At 40.3% G+C, this 17389-nt stretch overlaps 1 protein-coding gene across 1 annotated transcript; it reads right to left on the bottom strand.

Annotated features, from left to right (window-relative positions):
* Positions 1-436: 436 nt before the first annotated feature.
* LOC118803954 lies at positions 437-6109 on the bottom strand. The gene is made up of 4 exons (XM_036564504.1): positions 5980-6109; positions 4758-5054; positions 4350-4640; positions 437-2316 (listed from the first exon to the last, which is right to left on the bottom strand). The coding sequence occupies exons 1-4, from the start codon at positions 6038-6040 to the stop codon at positions 2129-2131; spliced, it is 837 nt and encodes a 278-aa protein (XP_036420397.1). The 5' UTR covers positions 6041-6109; the 3' UTR covers positions 437-2128.
* Between the last annotated feature and the right edge of the window lie 11280 nt (positions 6110-17389).

Here is a 17389-nt window from a genome sequence, read left to right as displayed (position 1 = left end):
GTGAGAATTTTCCCTGTTAAAAAATTACGATAACCATCTTATTATCTTAGTTTAATGTCGTTTGTGTATTATGGTCGTTTTTTTCATATCAAGCATTAGAAAATTGCTAATAGCATGCTAATGTCTCGGTAGCTAGCTAACTTTCCCGTTCCACCTTAAATAGTCCAGCAGTTCTGACGCCTGAAGCGCCAGAATCTAACTGCTGCACCATTTAAGGTGGAATGGAAAAAAGAATCTGGTGAATATCTGACTTCAGCTTCATATCACTGAAGAATTAGGGGTGGGTGATAATAAATAATTGCCCCCCTCTTTGAAGATCAAATGTAACTAAAGCCCAGCAGTGAGGAGCTGAACTTTACCCTCCTCTGCTGTCACTGCAGACTGGCAGGGTCGCCTACAGAGCAGCGCTGGTAATGAATAATGAAGCTTTTTTTTTTTTGAGGGTCTCTTTTCGTAGGGTAAGATTTCAAACCACTACCCCTTCTAACTCAGTTCCAAGGGCTTAGGGTGACACTCAAAAACGAGAAATGGGACTGGGCCAAGCAACCAGGTTAAGAGGGGCTGGGCTAAATCTCAGGGTCATAACACAGAGCAATGTTCTCACTAAGCCAGTATGTCAGTCAGAATATGAATAAGAATAATAGAGCAAACAAACACAGAACACAGCAAAGCAAGACGAGCTGAAGAGGTTAGTTGTGTCGGGAGGCTGTTTAGGATCCCCTCCACTACAAAAAGGAGACTTTAGAAGACCTGGACTGGATTGTGGAGCTCAGTGACTGGAAGGGCAGAAAACTGTAACTGATTAATGGAACAAACTGATCAGAAATGGACCAGAAATCATCAGTTCTACATAAATAAATACTGTAAAGATTGGCGCTGAACTGCAGACGACCTATAACTCTAAACTATTCATGTGAAAGGTGAATTTCACCGGGAGGTGGTGAGTTTATATATGTAGCTTAAGACATTTCAGACGGTGGAATTGAGAGGATTTATCAATCTGACTGTCCTTCAGAATCATCACCTGATAGAAACACCACAACTGTATCACAGTGTGAGATAATTCAGCAGTTCAGTCGATTAATCATCCTCTGGACAGTTCAGTTCAGTCTGCATTACAAAGTAAAAACATACAACATCTCAACTTTCACCAATTATGAACTAATAAATAATGGAGATTAATAATCTGATGGAGATTAATAATCTGATGGAGATTAATAATCTAACAGATTAATAATCTGATGGAGATTAATAATAGTTTTTGTAATAAGGTCATGGGATGCAGAATTCGCCCCCACTTCCTTCGATTTCAGCTTCGCGAGTTGTTCGCCCTTTGAGGGGCGTGTTTGTCTACAACACCGAATGCAAATGAACCCGTCAACAAGGATGGGGGAGGAGCTAAGTATTGCGCTACTTTTTATAAGGACTACACATTTTTGTACCTAAGAGCTCTAGTAGTAAATTTAGTTATTTAGTCTAAATTGTGTTGGAGATCACCTTTGGTTGTGTAAGTTTAACTGTTGGTAACACTTAAACTCACTTTTTAGTGATTTTTTTTACAGCGATTTACAGTGATTTGTATATTTACAGCTTTTCAGTTGTATGTTTCTTTCTGGAACACTACTTTTCAAAAAGTAGCCACTACTTATTCTGGAAAAGTAGCTAAATTGTAGCTGCTACAAATCTTGGGAAAGCAGCTAACTACTAATTTTTCAGTAACTACCCCAACCCTGCCTGTCAATCAGTTGTGGATTTCAAATAAAAGTTAAATAAATCCTCATCTTAAGTAGACTCGATTAAACTGATCTGAACTGAAACTGAACTAACTCATCTTTTTCTGTTGATTAATCGTTTATGTAGCCAGCCAACATGTATCAGCCTGATATGCATCATCCTGCTGTAACTGCGATTCTGTTCTGTCTTTTAACGCAACAGCAGCAACAACAGCGTCAGAGACTTTATACCAGGCGTTCAGTTTTGGATTGAACAGAAAGGGGAGGCCAAACAGAGCTGCTACTACCCTGCCTTTCACATCGTTCAGACAGAACTGGATATGTAGCCACAGACACAACGAAGAAAAAGGGAGCGAACAAAAGAGAAACAGAGACTGGGAATGATCTCTCCTCTGTTACTGCTCATTAGTGGGGCTTACAGGCTTATGGTTACTGATTCCATTGCCTTCACATCTCTTCTGGAGCAGCTGAATTTTTCTCCACAGCCACACAATCACCAACAATAATACCCCACACACAGTGAGGGAGAGGACAGACAGCCACACCAGCACAGCGGCTCTCTGGTCTCTGCAGGGCTGGTCATCTACAAAACAAAAACACAGAACATGGCAGATCACTTTATACACACCGTCAGATTCCTGATACAAACACAGTTCACACTCTGTAATAATCCAGCTCTACTGCAGCTCATTCTGAGTCCCAGTGTAATCAGTACAGGAGGATCTCTATAGGCTGAAGTGTAAAGCGTACCAGATACAGCACTGAGGCGGAACCGAGGCTCATCAATCTGTCTCTGTGCTTCAGAATCATCACTTGACAAAAACATCATCACAATACAAGACCTCAAACTGAAGATAAACACAGTTCAGCAGAAACCACTGATTTAGGATCTGATTAATCATCCTCTGGATAGATTAGCATCTCCTTTATGAAGCAATAATGAACAACATTGTGAATTATGCCCATTTTGAAACACTAATAATAATGATGGGGAGAGTATTATTGAAGTTATATTTCACTAAATGAAAATGAGTCCTGCACTGTGATGTCATTGTAATGACTGATATGCTTTAAATGGTTTAATGAATATGAAGCACTGGAGAGGCTGAGCTACATAGAGAACCTAACATACTACAAGATCTGGTCAAACTCACAAGCCATCCAGCTTGGATGATGAACAGACATGAGGTATATATACAGACATTATGTTAGGCTCTCATTTCTGTTGAGGAAAAAGTTCTCAGTCAATTTTCAAATGTAACTGCACCAAATTCAGATCCAATCACTGCTATAAGATCAGTGTGTGATACAGTGAGGATGATACCAGAGAAGTAGCATTCGGCTCTAGTCCTCTATCGTCTAGTCACAGTCGGCTTTAATCACAGGATTTTTTTATCCCTAAACAAAAACTACTGATATCCGACTGTATATTCATCATTTTCTTTCGCTTCATTTTCTACAAGATTTTCTAATCCATCCTGCAGTTTTGAGAATGACTGGTCTGATGGGGAATGATGTACTTTTTGATCGAACAGTTTTCCTACATTTATTGTTGATTTATTAATTTTTCCCATCTGAATGAATTGAGGAACAATGTGAAAAAAGTTTGTGCACCCCTTTTATGTCACTATGATATAAATACCCCAGCAACATCCTAGCCTCCATGTGAGTTACCATAACAACTGTTTAGTAACATCCTCGAAACCACCTGGGGCATCATAGCAACCACCTAAGATATCATAGCAACCGCTTAGCAACACCATAGCAAACACTTGGCACACCACAGCAACCACCTAGCAACACGTGGCCATCAGTTACCAGAGCAACCAGTTAGATATACCCTAGCAACCATCTGGGATACCACTGCAACCACCTAGCAACACCCTGGAACATCACAGCAACCATGTAACAACACCCTAGCAACCGCCTGGGTACCACAGCAACAACTGGGTACAACCACCTGGCATACTGTAGCAACCACCCAGCAACATCCGAGAAAATCCCTACCAACTGCGACAGATGTTACCATAGAAACCACCTAACAATTTCCAGTTGAAATATGATGTTGCACCCCTGAACAGACGATAATCAAAGATCAGAAACTCAGTCGCAGTGTTTCATGTTACTGTTTGATCAACTATTAACACCATCAAGAGCTCCCCCTTCTGGATGCTTGCAGACATAACAAACAGCTTCCTAAAGCAATCTCCAAGCCTTACTAATCAAGAGCAGATCTATTGGGCTTTCTGATAGACTTAACCATCCAAACAGTGTTTAGTGCTCGTTTAAAGAACGATTAACACTAATTTTATACATCTATAGAAACACATGTGAACTGTTCTTAGGCCCAGTATGAGCTGTAAAGCACATGTATTTCACTGACAGCTTCAAAGGTTCAACCACCCAGCCTGAACAAACTGTAGAGGAAACACTGACCAGCGTTTTCCTGAACAGTGATTTCTGATTGGAAATGTAAATTACTGACAAAAACAAACATTACTTTCCTAAATTTAGTTCCACCTAACTAATAACTACTGCTGCCTCTCTTATACCAGCACCAGTAGAACCCTCTCAGTAAAACAGTGATCAAGCTGTAAAAATCACACTAAATCATACCTTCGATTATCACTGTGTAGATATGAATGACCTCTTCATTCTTCTTGTCCATTACAGTATAAACTCCACTATCAGATGGAGTCACTGCTCTCAGCTCAAGCCCAGATGTAAGTGATGATCTCTGTGTGTATTCAGGTTTACACTGTAGTGAAGGTCCATCCACTGTACAGATCTGACCACTGGATGGTCCAGCTGCTCCTGTGCTGTTATAAATCACCTCCACTGGATCTGATATGTCCAACCTCAGCACCAGAGAGTCACCAGGTTTTATCTGAACTGTACTGTTCAAGGCTGAGGAGAAAAACAATCAGGAACTTTATCAAATACAAATCAGATATAAAACACAGAACCTGAACTACTGGAGTTTCTATCAGTAACAATCAGTGAAGAAAACAGATGGACACTTACGCTGAATCTGAAGATTCACATCACAGCGATCTCTACCACCACACTGAAACGTGTACCAGCCTCTCTTAGTGAAATCAGCGTCAGTGATGATGAGGGAAAAATCTCCCTTCAGGTACTGATCATGGATCATCTGATATCCCTCCTTCACTGATCTACATGAAGTCTGATCACACTCAGCCAGAGTATCAGTGGATTCACTGAACTCAGTCCATCTGACCAAACCAGAACATCTCTCAGAGCAGGACAGAGTAGCAGAGTCATGAAGATTCACCTTCACTGTATCACCTGATTCAGACCCTGAAAGAGAAATTACCAAACTGATAAATGTGTTCAGGGACATTAAAATTCCTCCTGAAGGTCCAGTACCAGTGGCGGCTGCACCAGCTGTGCGCAAGTTCAAACGTAGGCTAGTTGTAATGTGTTTACTAAGTTCAGGTTTGTGCTTTACTAAATCAGAACGAGCTGCACCACAAACTAGTTTAACGCTGAGCTCAGTAGCTACTGAGCATTTACACCCCCTCAGCAGGTGTAAGTGTTGGGGAAACCATCAGAAACCAGAAACCCAAAACAGGACTTTTTTGGCTGACTAAGCTAAAAGCTGTAAACACTATACACTGATCTTCCTCTCAGCTCTAATCATCAGCCTGGTTTAAACTCATGAAGCTGAACACCCACAGCTCCAGCTCAGTGAGACTCAGCAGCCCAAACGGCTAAACTGATCTGCTGCTGGGTCAGTTATCCAGAAACCGGCGTTTAAAAAGCTGCATATTGGTTTATCAGTGAAATATTAAAGAATAATCAGACAGCAGCTGTAGATCATCAGCTTTATTCAGTTTAACTCGTACACATCGTTCTCTTCTACACTGGATATTTTTACCACTGAAAAAGTCAGAACAGCTGCTGCTGTGTTTCCATGGCAGCAGGTTGACTGATTGGTTCTGATCATGTTATTGTCGTGTTAAAGCGACTTGCGTATCAGTTAGTTGGTACTGGTTAAGACACGACTTACTGATCTGTGGCGCAACCAGATTTAGTAAAAGGACAGTTTGAAACTAATTAGTTTAACTGAGGACTCAGTAAAGACTTTACACACAAACTTAAGTATAAACTCACACAGACCCAGTGCAGCCCAGTCCAGTTTACCCAGAAAATCTAGTTACAAAACAAAGATTAAAGTCAAATCTTTAATAAGATGATAAAGGAGTGACAGTGCAGTTCTTACCAGTAGTGAATGTAGAGATCAGTAAGATCAGGATACAGAGAGCAGAACTGCAGGACTGCATGACTGACCTACAGACACACACACACACACACACACACACACCATCAGTACTGACCAGGAGAGGAGAGAGAGAAGAGAGAAAGAGAGAACAGAACTGACCTACAGACTCGATACACAATGTGTCACCATATTTATTTTTTCTGATATCTGATAAGTCAGCACAGATAAAGCAGCACCACAATTAAAAAAAAGCTTTTTACACACTGCACTACTGAGTGTTTTTAAAGGGAACCCTGACTGTTCAGACATACAGGCCTCAGTATGGTGTACATGTACACAACCATACAAATATATTGTATAAACCAAGCAAAATACTTTATTTATCATTAAAAACAGACAAATCCTTTTACCAATAGACTGACATTTTTGTCGCCACATCAAATGGTGGGTCTCTCTCGTCCACTGAGTGAGGAACAGTGAGCTAAACGTCTCATTTAACTCTAATAAATCATTCAGGCTTTCCAGCTTTAGCTACAGAGCAACATTAGCCAAGAGAAATACTTTTTGATTGTCTTATTTTCCGTAGGACTGACTCCACTGCAACCACATGACATTATAATGTGACAACGGTGGCCTAAAAATAGAGGAATTCTGCATATTTGTCACGTTTTATAATAAACAAAACATTCCCGTTTGGTTTATGTTTCATATTTTAATAGTTTTACACTATTTTAAGGCATACGAGTCTTAACAGTCAGAGCCCCTTAATGTACTGACAGTGTCTGTGTTTACATGCAATGATCCGCCAATCTCATTGAATTCGTTCCAGACTGAGGTGTTTATTCTCACCCTACTCAACAATCTGATGAAAATCTCTGTTTACATGCTCACTACAAGTAATCAGATTCAAGATTACACGCATGCGTAGAGAACCAGTGTAGTGTAGACGTTACCATGACAACCAGCATCACGTGAGTCCAGTCAGAGTGAGACGAGCAGCAGTGAGCAGCGCTTGTGTTTTTAATTGCTTTAAAATGATGTCAGACTCAGGAAAACGTCCTTCACATGTCCTTATTAAAGAAGGCCGAGAGGAAGACGTCGTGTTCTGAGACACATAAGCTGGACGTCCGTCCCACCGCCGTCTTTTAAAGATCAGAGCATAAACTTCGTCTCCTCTGCAGACCAGTTTCTGCTCCGCCATGTTGAACGGTATAAACTCTCACTATGACGTGACGAACATGATCAGAACGGACGTAAACTTTCCGATAGGGAATGTAATCAGATACAGGCGTTTACACGGATATTATTCTTCTATTTAACGGATTATTTACAGGATTACCCACCTCGATCAGTTGGATAGAAACTGTATTCCAAATGGCCTCAATCAGACTAGACTATTCAGATTGAGGTGTTTACATGGACGTATTATATTCTGATTGAGCTATTACTCGGATTATTAACAGATTATTAGGCTGCATGTTCACAGATATGCTCAGAAGCAGGCTTGAGTGACAGGGCAATGTAACTGAATATCATCTGCATCATTTTAAATTACTCATAATTTCTTGTATTACAGTTAAGCTTCATCACTGTCTGTATATCATTATTAGTAGTAGTAGTTTGGAAAAGGTATGGGTCTTATAGAGAGACTGGCCAGCAAATGTTTTTTGGCCTGTGGTCCATAAAGTATTTACATTTAGGCCCTGTCCCATTTCTTATTTTCACCCCTTGTTTTTGAGTGTTGCCCCCTGGAACTGAGTTACAGGGTAGTGGTTGAAATCTTCCCTCTGAAATGGGACCCTCAAATAAAAAGAGCATCACTTCATTAACAGCTACTAGCGCTGCTCTGTAGGTGACCCTGCCAGCCGGCAGTGACAGCAGAGGAGGGTAAAGTTCAGCCCCTTTAATTATTTATTATCACCCACCCCTGATTCTTCAGTGATGTGAAGCTGAAGTCAGATATTCACCAACTTCCTGTTCGAATTTTCCTGTTCCACCTTAAATGGTGCAGCAGTTCCGACTCCTGAGGCGCCAGAATGTAACTGTTGGAACGGGAAAGTTAGCTTAGCTAGCTACTGAGACATTAGCTTACTATTAGCTTGTTATGAAGAAAAGGACCATAATACACTGAAACGACATTAAACTAAGATAATACAGTGTTTTTCATAATTTTAACAGAGAAAATTCTCATATTTGTGGGTTTCTTTGCCGGTTTTTCTTTTTTTCTCATAACTCTCTGTTTGAAGCCTCTGAAAAACCTCCATTTGGAGAGTCATGTAGCCCCAACACTTCGGCCCAATCCCATTTCTTCTTTTTACCCCTACAACTTGTTTTCGAGTGTCACCCTAACCCCCTGGGACTGAGTTACAAGGGGTAGTGGTTTGACTTGCCCTACGAAATGAGACAACCCCCAAATTACATCAGTTCATTAACAACCTACTAGCGCTGCTCTGCAGGCGACCCAGCGCGTCTTCAGTGATAGCAGAGAAGGGAGACGTTCAGCTCCTCACTGCTGGGCTTTAGTTACATTTAGCGCATCAAATGCTTTCAAAATGGGGAATAAGACAATCATTTATCATCACCCACTCTAATTATTTGGTGATATGAAGCTGAAGTCAGATATTCGGCAGCTTCTTGTTCGAATTTTCCCGTTCCACCTTAAATTGTGCAGCAGTTACATTCTGGCGCTCCAGGCGTCAGAACTGCTGGACTATTAAGGTGGAACGGGAAACTTATAATAAACCGTCCGAACTTATAATAACAGACTTTGACGCACTTTTTACAGCATTTAAACAGAGTCTGTTCACAACTTTGAGTGGAGGCTGTATAAAGTGAGTAGCTAACGGACAGACAAAGACAGAGATTTAAGAACAACATCCATAATTTAGAGGCGAATGGACTTGTTTACATTTATAATCACTCCAGCGGGAACGCTGACAGACATTTTACCAGAAACTGTCCTACTTTGGGGAAGATTTCTGTCAGATGTGCGAGAAAAGCGGCTAAGCTGAGCTAAACTTAAAGCAGAGCAAAGCGAGCCTGTGTTGTTTATACCCAGACAGCCAGCGACTCCGGCCCGGCTGTAACAGTCGGCTGTAAGTCGTTCTCACTCGGTTCACAGTCGCAGTCAGTCAGAACAGACTGAGCTATAATATAGAAAAAGTCATCTACTTTGCGAGCTTGGACGGTGAACTGTGTTCTACCAGGACTCCTCTTTAAGCGCGGGACGTCCAGCTCCTCTACGAACTGGTTCACTGACTAAAGTCTGTTTCACAGGTTCACTTTTCACGCTCTTACACTGCTTTCAGTTCTGATAAATCCCTGGAAATAAACTAACGTGAGTGTGAACTTAGCAGTGCACAGAAACAGAACTGCATTTGTAGCATCAAAGAAAACGAATGTATCATAAACTTTGATTGATCCTTAATCATCCTTGTTTATTATCTGTGGAAATGTCACATCCATAAATGTAAATAACTAAAAACTAAAGCAAATGTTACACTTCAAAATAAAAATTGGTCATGATATGAACTTCCAGGACTGAAATACACTAAATCCAATAAATCAATTATTAAATGTATATTACTGAAACACCGGAGTTCAGCTCTCTGACTTTTAAGCATTTTTTGAAACGAGCATTATTAATGTTTATATTAATCTGGAGAACTTTATCATAATTTAATTTGAGCTGAGCTCCACAAACTGCTTTAAACTGTATTTTAGGCTATAGTTTTGTGCTGAGATTCAAAAAGCAAGGAAGAGAATTAAAGTGACTGGCGGAGTTTTTGACCAATTAAAACACAGCAGAGGAGGAGCTGAGCAGTCTGACTCCGCCCCCTGGAGGTTTAGTGCAGCAGCACGCGCTTTCTCCAAGCGTTCGGTTTGACTGTTTAAAGAAGCGCGACCGTTAGGAGCCGTTAAACGCGCAGTACTCACCGCGTTACCGACCCACCAGGCTTTAAAAGCTTATCAATCACATTTGTACGGAAATCTACGGAGCCCCGCTGGTGACATCTCGTATGAATAAAAATAATAAATAATGCATGGCCACGCCTTGTTAACGCATGGGAACGAGATCCTAATGCGTGGCCATGACTTAGTAAGGCATAATAATAAGGAATGAGATCACGTTTTTAAAAGTTTATCAATCGTATTACCTTTGTTTTAGGCATTATCTGCAGCTAGCAGTGGTTATGAATTTATACATTCACATGCTCAGTGGTTCGTTGGCTGTAAGTCGTTCTCACTCGGCTCACAATCGTGTTTGTACGGAAATCTCTTCAGAGAGTCTGTCTTACTCTCTGCTCTGAGATGATGGTGCTCTGTGCCGCTGACTGAGATTTCAGCTCTGAAGACCGAAGACTCCGCGGGTGGAATGAGGACCGCTACCCGCTACACGGGGACCCTAAACCCTGCATTAAAGGAGAGCAGTAATGAGTGTCTCAACCAGGCAGTCTGAGCTGAGCTCTGCACTCATACTCAGCTAATTCATCTCCGGGTCAGTCTGACAGGAAAATCACCAGCGTTAGCTAAGCTAGGCTAAAGTTAGCTGGTTTGTCTGCTGAGGCCCTGCAGTTGTTGCTTAGCGACTACCCAGCACTGTTAAGCGCGAGCGCCGCCGTCTGATTTCAGCAGTACAGAGAGGAGCTGATAGTGTTCACATCCCTGTAAAGCTCAAACTAGAGAGTATCAGTATCACAGGCTAAAGGCCACAGTCAGTCTGAGAGTGTTTGAATACATCCACACTAAACTGAGTTATTGTCTAAAACTCTGAAGAAGACATTACTTTGGAAACAGAGCCAGTCATTCTGTTTGTTGTGTATTTGAACAGCGACAAAAGCGTTGTTTCCTGTTCTCTTGATTTATTTTACATCAGCAGACCACAGTATCTTTAGCTCTGTATGTCAAAAACAGCCCCCATAAAGAACTGCATATAAAGTGTTATCGTTGTCTTTCAGTTTCGTATTTTGCAGAATGTGCTGTGTTATTGCTAATATTAATATAGTCACATTTTCTGTCCTGTACAGATCATCATTGCTGAAGAGGTGAACATGTCACTGGAGTAGTGCCACCACAAAAGCCCAGCCTAAGACCCTCTTTACATCAGAGACATTTACAGCTTTGTGTCTATAGTAGGCTACACTTAACATACGTTATTCTGATGTTCTTGCGTCTGTTTTTTTCTGTTGTGTTTCAAGTCAGTTTAAGGATTAACTTCAAAGACTAAGTGTGAATGGCTGGACATGGAAGAGTTCCAATTTCCAGGTAAAAACCTGTTCTGAAATATATATTAATTCTCAAATGTTATTCATTTCAATGCACCCCCCCCCCTCCCCCCCCAGTAATAGCTGTAATGGACTATTCCATGCTGTCATTTGATGACACAAATGCATAAAGGCAGACTACTATGAAAATCTACATTATGGAGAAAAGGTTCTTCAATGTGATTTTCTGGGTGTCAGGATGGAAAATAAGAAAAATCATCCAAGTGCAGCAGAGAAACGCAAAAATATGAGGAAAAGAAAAGTCTTTGCACTCCCAAAGCTAACTTTGTTTCAGACAGAACACAGAGCTGCTCAGCATGGCTGTAACTATCGCTGCCTATAAGGACAAAAAAAGTGTCCTCATCTCCACTCATGAGATTTAACATGGAAGCAGCGCTGTTCTGATAGTGGTGTAGCAGCTAGCTTAGCATACTCAGAGGCTCCGACACAGTATCACACTCCTACTAGTTAAAGGGGGAGAGAAGATTTATTATGTTTATATCTGATGAGCTGTGACTCTTTGACTTTGGCCTTTTGAGATGTTCAGGTATGCAGCACACATAACAACAACACTAGAATAAAAATGTGAGAGTTTATGAGAGTAATTAACAGATTATGCTTGTAAATGCAAACTCCATATTTTGTTTTCTGTTATTTGGGCCACTCATAACATTGCTAGGTGCTTTAGTTCCAGTAGCTGCAGGGTAACTGGAGGGTAAATTAGTATATGGAACAGTAATAGCAGATTATGGAAGAACGGAGGGATGGGTAAGGAACAAATGAAAGGAGAAAGTGCATAACAATTATGGATGGGTAAACAAGGAGCAATGATTTAATTAAAAAAATCCCTAAAACTGAATATGACAGTAGGTGTAGTTGGTGTTATTCACTGTATGATGGTTACTTTTCAGCAAACAGGCCTCATTAAATCTTTTATCCTAGTTATGGCCCTGCAGCACAGGCTGAGCAGGCTGTACATAATGCTGCCGTTCATTTTAGTACAGCTGCAGTGTTGGGGTCATTACTAAACAAGGAATTCATTATTCAAGTTACCAGTTACTTTTCTCAAATTGCAGTGGGATTATTTTACTTATGTTTTTTAAAAGTACTTTCTTTAGTCAGTACTTTACTTCTGCATTACTCTGCACTAAATTGTCTCACTATATTAACAGACCATCTTGATTATTTCCAGCATTATTTCTTAGAACAAGCAGAATTTCTTCCAATACAATGGAAAAACTCCCTTAATAAAAACTAAGCAAAATGCTTAGAAATATGTTAAATAATCTTATAATATTCTGACAACAATCTAAAAATGAGAAATATTAGAAGTATCGACTTATTATTTGCAGTGTAGACGGTTTCATCTAATTTAGAAAGGTGTATCCAGGGGCCCAGTTCCTGTCTTTTGCCTGGGGCCCCAGAATTACTAAACCAGTCCCTGACTGCATGGAACATGTTTCTGAAGGCTTAAGTGACTGTGGATCTGCCTCTGTCTTTCAGGCAGACAGTGTGTGCTGCTCTGGAGCTAAAGGGAAATGAAGTCCTCTGCACTGCGCTGCACCCAGGCTGGGTATGCACGGACACAGAAGGACAACAGGTGAGCAGGGAGCCGTATTTATGAGAGAGAAAGCAGAAGGAGGGGAAGACTAAAGCAGATTCTTAGTGGAAACAGATCTGGGGCTCTTTTGTGTGCCATCCTAAGTTTGGTCGTACTGTATATCGCCAGCATATCACTAACTGCAGAGACAAAAAGGAAGATACAGGTGGAAAGTAGAAGATGAAGATGAAGATTTTTTTTTCCAGAAGTCATGTATTCAGGAGAGAATAATGCTGAGATCAGACGACACAATGTCTTTCACGATGGTCACTGTGTCAGATTAGGCAAACGTAGTGTCATAAATTTGTGCCGTGTCTTGGTCAGGAAACTGGCAACACTACAAGTTTGACACAAACCAGTCATCGTTCACGTTCTTGCGCAAGTTCATAGGTCGTGTGATGCTGCCGATTTTGTGTTCTCAAAAGAAAAAAGAGAAGAAAAAAGAAAAGAAGGAAAAAACTGATTGTGGACTCCTTGGTGTCATGAAGAGGACAGTGTGGTCTGTCTGTCCTTCAGAGAGAACTTGAGGTAACGAATGTGTCGACATATCAAGAACGTTAAATGTAGCTAGCTAGTGGTCTGCTGTACGTAAACAGACGCTGTGTCGCTGTTTCTCTCCAACATTTATCTTTCTGGACTCGTCAACTTCTTTACTACTCGTCGTAGCGCCCCCTGGAGGAAACTTCAGAAGGGCAGAAGGCACAGCTGAACGAATGTTTCCTCTGTTTTGTTGTTCTGCCTGATAACTGCAACAGCAGCTCCCATCTTTCTCTTCGCGGTGTTTTCATCTGCGCGCCAGACAGCACTCTGACCTCCTATTGGTTAATGTGAAGGAATGTGTTGTAGGTGATGTCAAATTAAGCAGAAAAATACAAACATTTTCGACATGCTGGACTTTTCATCGGGGTGTTGTGGGGAGTCCCAGACGCCACATGGCTCTTTGATTATGTCACACTTTAAGTGTTGGATATGATGACAAGTTACGTTCATCATATCCGACGCTCATATTCGGGCCCGTTGCTGCAAATTTGTCAACTGCAACAAAATCATGTCATATTGAGCTGAACTCCTGTAGTCTGATCCCAGCATAAGGTAATCTGTCTGAACTGGTCTTCAATAACACAGAGCACATTCTGAATATGAAGCCCATACAAAGCCTGCAGACACTCCTTAATTCAGTCATTTTGTGTGCGTTGCGCTATTGGCAAGCAGAGCAGCTGTGCACCAAGTGCTGTGTTGCCTGATGCTGGGGCTGCACACACGACACACATCACTGAACCCTGTATTATTAAAGTGATTAAAACTCAACTCTGCTGTTTGCTGAAAACATTTGTTTCTTGACTATTTTAGGCTACATGATGAATTATAGTGCTATTTGAAATATATGTTTTTAGTTTATCTAATGTTATTTATTAAAAGTTTTAATTATTCATTTACATTTTATTTTATTCATTTATTCTTCTAAATAATAATGAAAATAATAATTTGTTCTTCGTAATTATTACAGTTGTAATCTATAATATATATGTTTAATATATATGAAAATAAATATGTTTCATGTAAGTAGAGGATCATTCAACCCTTTAAATAATAGACTGGGCAGTTTTTATCTAGTCATAAAATAAAAATTCTGTTTTGTAGAAAAGCCGTGATCTTACCCTGTTAGGAGAATATTACAGTACTGCTGTCAGTGCTTTTACATCTCTTAAAGGGAAGGAGAGGAGGTGATCTGATTGGCTGTTCCTGCAGTTTAACCAGACACCTGGTATGGAGCTCTCTGCTCTACACAAGTTGTTAGATACCTCTACTTAGACGCCACCCCTAAATTTAACATAGATTTCTACAGTAATAGAACTGTAAATATTCAGGATGTATGTGAAATACTAGGGATGGGCAGAAGGCTATATATTTTGGTTTTCTGAAATTTAAGTTAACTTATATTTTGCCCCTGGTGATCTTTCTGCTTATGGTCATGTGCACAATCTAACATAAAACGTAGGATATTTCAGTAGGATTGTGAAGATGTTAAACCCCATGAAGAGGATTTTGGGTTTTACGTGTGGCTTACTGGTAAGGTCTGCGAGGGTGAGACAACCAATAGGATGGGCAAGACCAAAAGTAGAGTGCACAAGCAAGCAGTTTATTTACACGGCGTGAAAAGGACAAATACGGAAGATAAAGTATTTACAGTGTGCACTAAGCGTCAGGCTTAGTCATGGCATGGGACGTAGCCGCGAGGCTGGGTCCCAATTCACTTTACAACTTCTCCCACACCTTTACTTTAGACACTACCAGCAGCCAGTGTTCATGGGCAAACAGAGTCGTGGAGAGAAGTAGACTACCTCTCCAAGGAACCCTCGGGTTTTAAGTCTAAAGCCCCGCCCTCGGAGATCCCATTCCCCACCATGTGGTCAGAACAGTGTGGTTTACACCTAAAACAAACGATAGCGCTATACACAGTCAACCTAGGTTAAACAATTAATTATCGGTAAATACATCGTCTTGGCCATTAACTTATAACAATTCAATCATTTTCTTTCCCCCCACAGGGTATTAGGTGATTATCGGAAGGATCCCTTTGGTGGATCCTCCTGATAAGGATAAGGTAAGTAGGTCTCCCTGCTGTCCCCCTTTTGCTATTTCCCTTTCGCAGGCAGACACAGGTAAGTACTTTCATATACACACATGTATTTTATAATCCAAGGGATGGTGCTCATTGGTGATGGGGAAGGCCTCGCCTTACCACATCACAAGGATTTTTTTGCCATATGATCATGAACTTCTGCAAGCTGTTTCATTATATTAGCAGTGTGTAGCATATAAACTTTGTTGGTCAGCTTCTTGGACAAGGATTATGCATAACACAGGGTTTTAAATGGAGATTGTACATTAAAAGGAAAGAACGGTCCATGACTAGGCTTAATCCCTGTCCAGGAAACCGGCCTTACATGTAGGCTTTGTTTAACTGATTATCGCTACAATAAAGCTCATTTCCACTTGCATCTCTATGGGATTGTTACAGAGTGTATACAGTAATGGTGTACATAAGTGTATTCACTTTCACATACAGAGTTTGATACTACTTGGGACAGCTGTAGTTGATAAACTGACATTTAAAGCGTGTAAGATATGCATGTGATATACATTTTTTATATTTTGCAGTTTTTCAGTGAATCCTTTGGTATTTAAACTTAAAGGCTGTCTCGTAATATTATTGTAGAAACCTGTTGGCTGTCTGGGAAACTGGTTGTTAAACAAAGTTGAGCTTTTATGCAGTGTATTAAAGGAGAATTCCACTGGTGGTTATGGTGTAAACAGAGTCATTCAGAGTGGTTTGGTGTGAAACACTCTGTTCTGGAGAAACTTACCGAGTCAGAATTGCACACAGTGGTGGTGATAGGAACCAGACGTCCACCTCTAAAAGCTCCCTCACAGAAAGTTACTACATGAAATGGTTATGAATTCACTGCCTGATGTCTGAGGAATTATATATGATAGTTTTGAGAAGATTTTAGTCTAAAACATGTTTTAATGGTGGCGGGGTGCTGTGAGGCAGAATAATCTTTCTTCAGATTTCTTTTATTTTACCATCAACATTCCATATAAAACTCAGAAGAAATGTAGGTTCACTGGTGGTTTTGGGTAATAAATAAAATGACCATATCTGTGTTGTTCTCATGTTAATACCTTCCTATCAACACCACTGTAAAGAACATCTGGGTCTCTACAATCAGCCATTTCACACCAAACCACTCTGAGTGACTTTCTTTACAGCTCAACAAATTATGCAAAAAATATGTTAAAATATGTTAAAATGACTAACGTGAGTTTAGATATCATTATGTTTGAATATACAGTATGTTTGAGGTGTTGTTCCTATTAATAAATATGCAGTATTGCTGGTGTATTAAAATAGTGCAGTATACAGTATTAATGCAGCTATAATAGTGCAGTTTCAGTACAAACGCAGTAAAACGGACATGGTACAACTACAGCACTGTAGTTTGTAAAGCTGCAGGTCAGATGCAGTAAATGGAGGCAGGATAGCATCACTACAGTTTTAAAACCTTTTAGTACTTCAGTTGTCCTGCTTCTATATTCACATGATCATTTTATGGTGAGAAATTAGTTGTTTTGAAATTTATCCGTGGCACTAGTTTTTGTTTATTTATTTTAGACTGTGTTTATATATAAGTCGCCCTTTTAACTAACCTTTTTCCATTCTATGGTTTTTCTATTGTGTAGAATCACCACAGAGTTTTAGTCAGCAGGACCACCAGCATGACAGTTCCACACACTGCGGACGTCTGTCTACGACCACAGTATGCTTTAAAAACAAATTCTGCACCAATTCACAGTGGTTAATACTGATCACTGAACACATGAACACACATCTGTCTCCCATTATTTGTTTACTATTAGAATAACTGTTGTGAACAATATAAAACCAGTGTTAAAATTCTGTAGGTGTTTGTCTTTTTGAACATCAGCCCAAAGTTGGGCCAGCATGTTCCGCTTTGTTATTGTTCCTTCTTGGTGATTTTGC

This window comes from Colossoma macropomum, unplaced genomic scaffold (assembly GCF_904425465.1).
Source record: "Colossoma macropomum unplaced genomic scaffold, Colossoma_macropomum, whole genome shotgun sequence".
In the NCBI taxonomy this organism is placed as follows: domain Eukaryota; kingdom Metazoa; phylum Chordata; class Actinopteri; order Characiformes; family Serrasalmidae; genus Colossoma; species Colossoma macropomum.
This window is presented reverse-complemented; position numbering and strand designations above follow the sequence as displayed.

Excerpts from the sequence above, each read along its gene's own strand:
- LOC118803954 (XM_036564504.1), bottom strand. The coding sequence starts at position 6,040 with ATGCAGTCCTGCAGTTCTGCTCTCTGTATCCTGATCTTACTGATCTCT. Across the intron at positions 5,055-5,979 it reads GATCTCTACATTCACTACTG|GGTCTGAATCAGGTGATACA; the intron begins GTAAGAACTGCA and ends TTTCTCTTTCAG. Across the intron at positions 2,317-4,349 it reads CTACACAGTGATAATCGAAG|ATGACCAGCCCTGCAGAGAC; the intron begins GTATGATTTAGT and ends TTTGTTTTGTAG.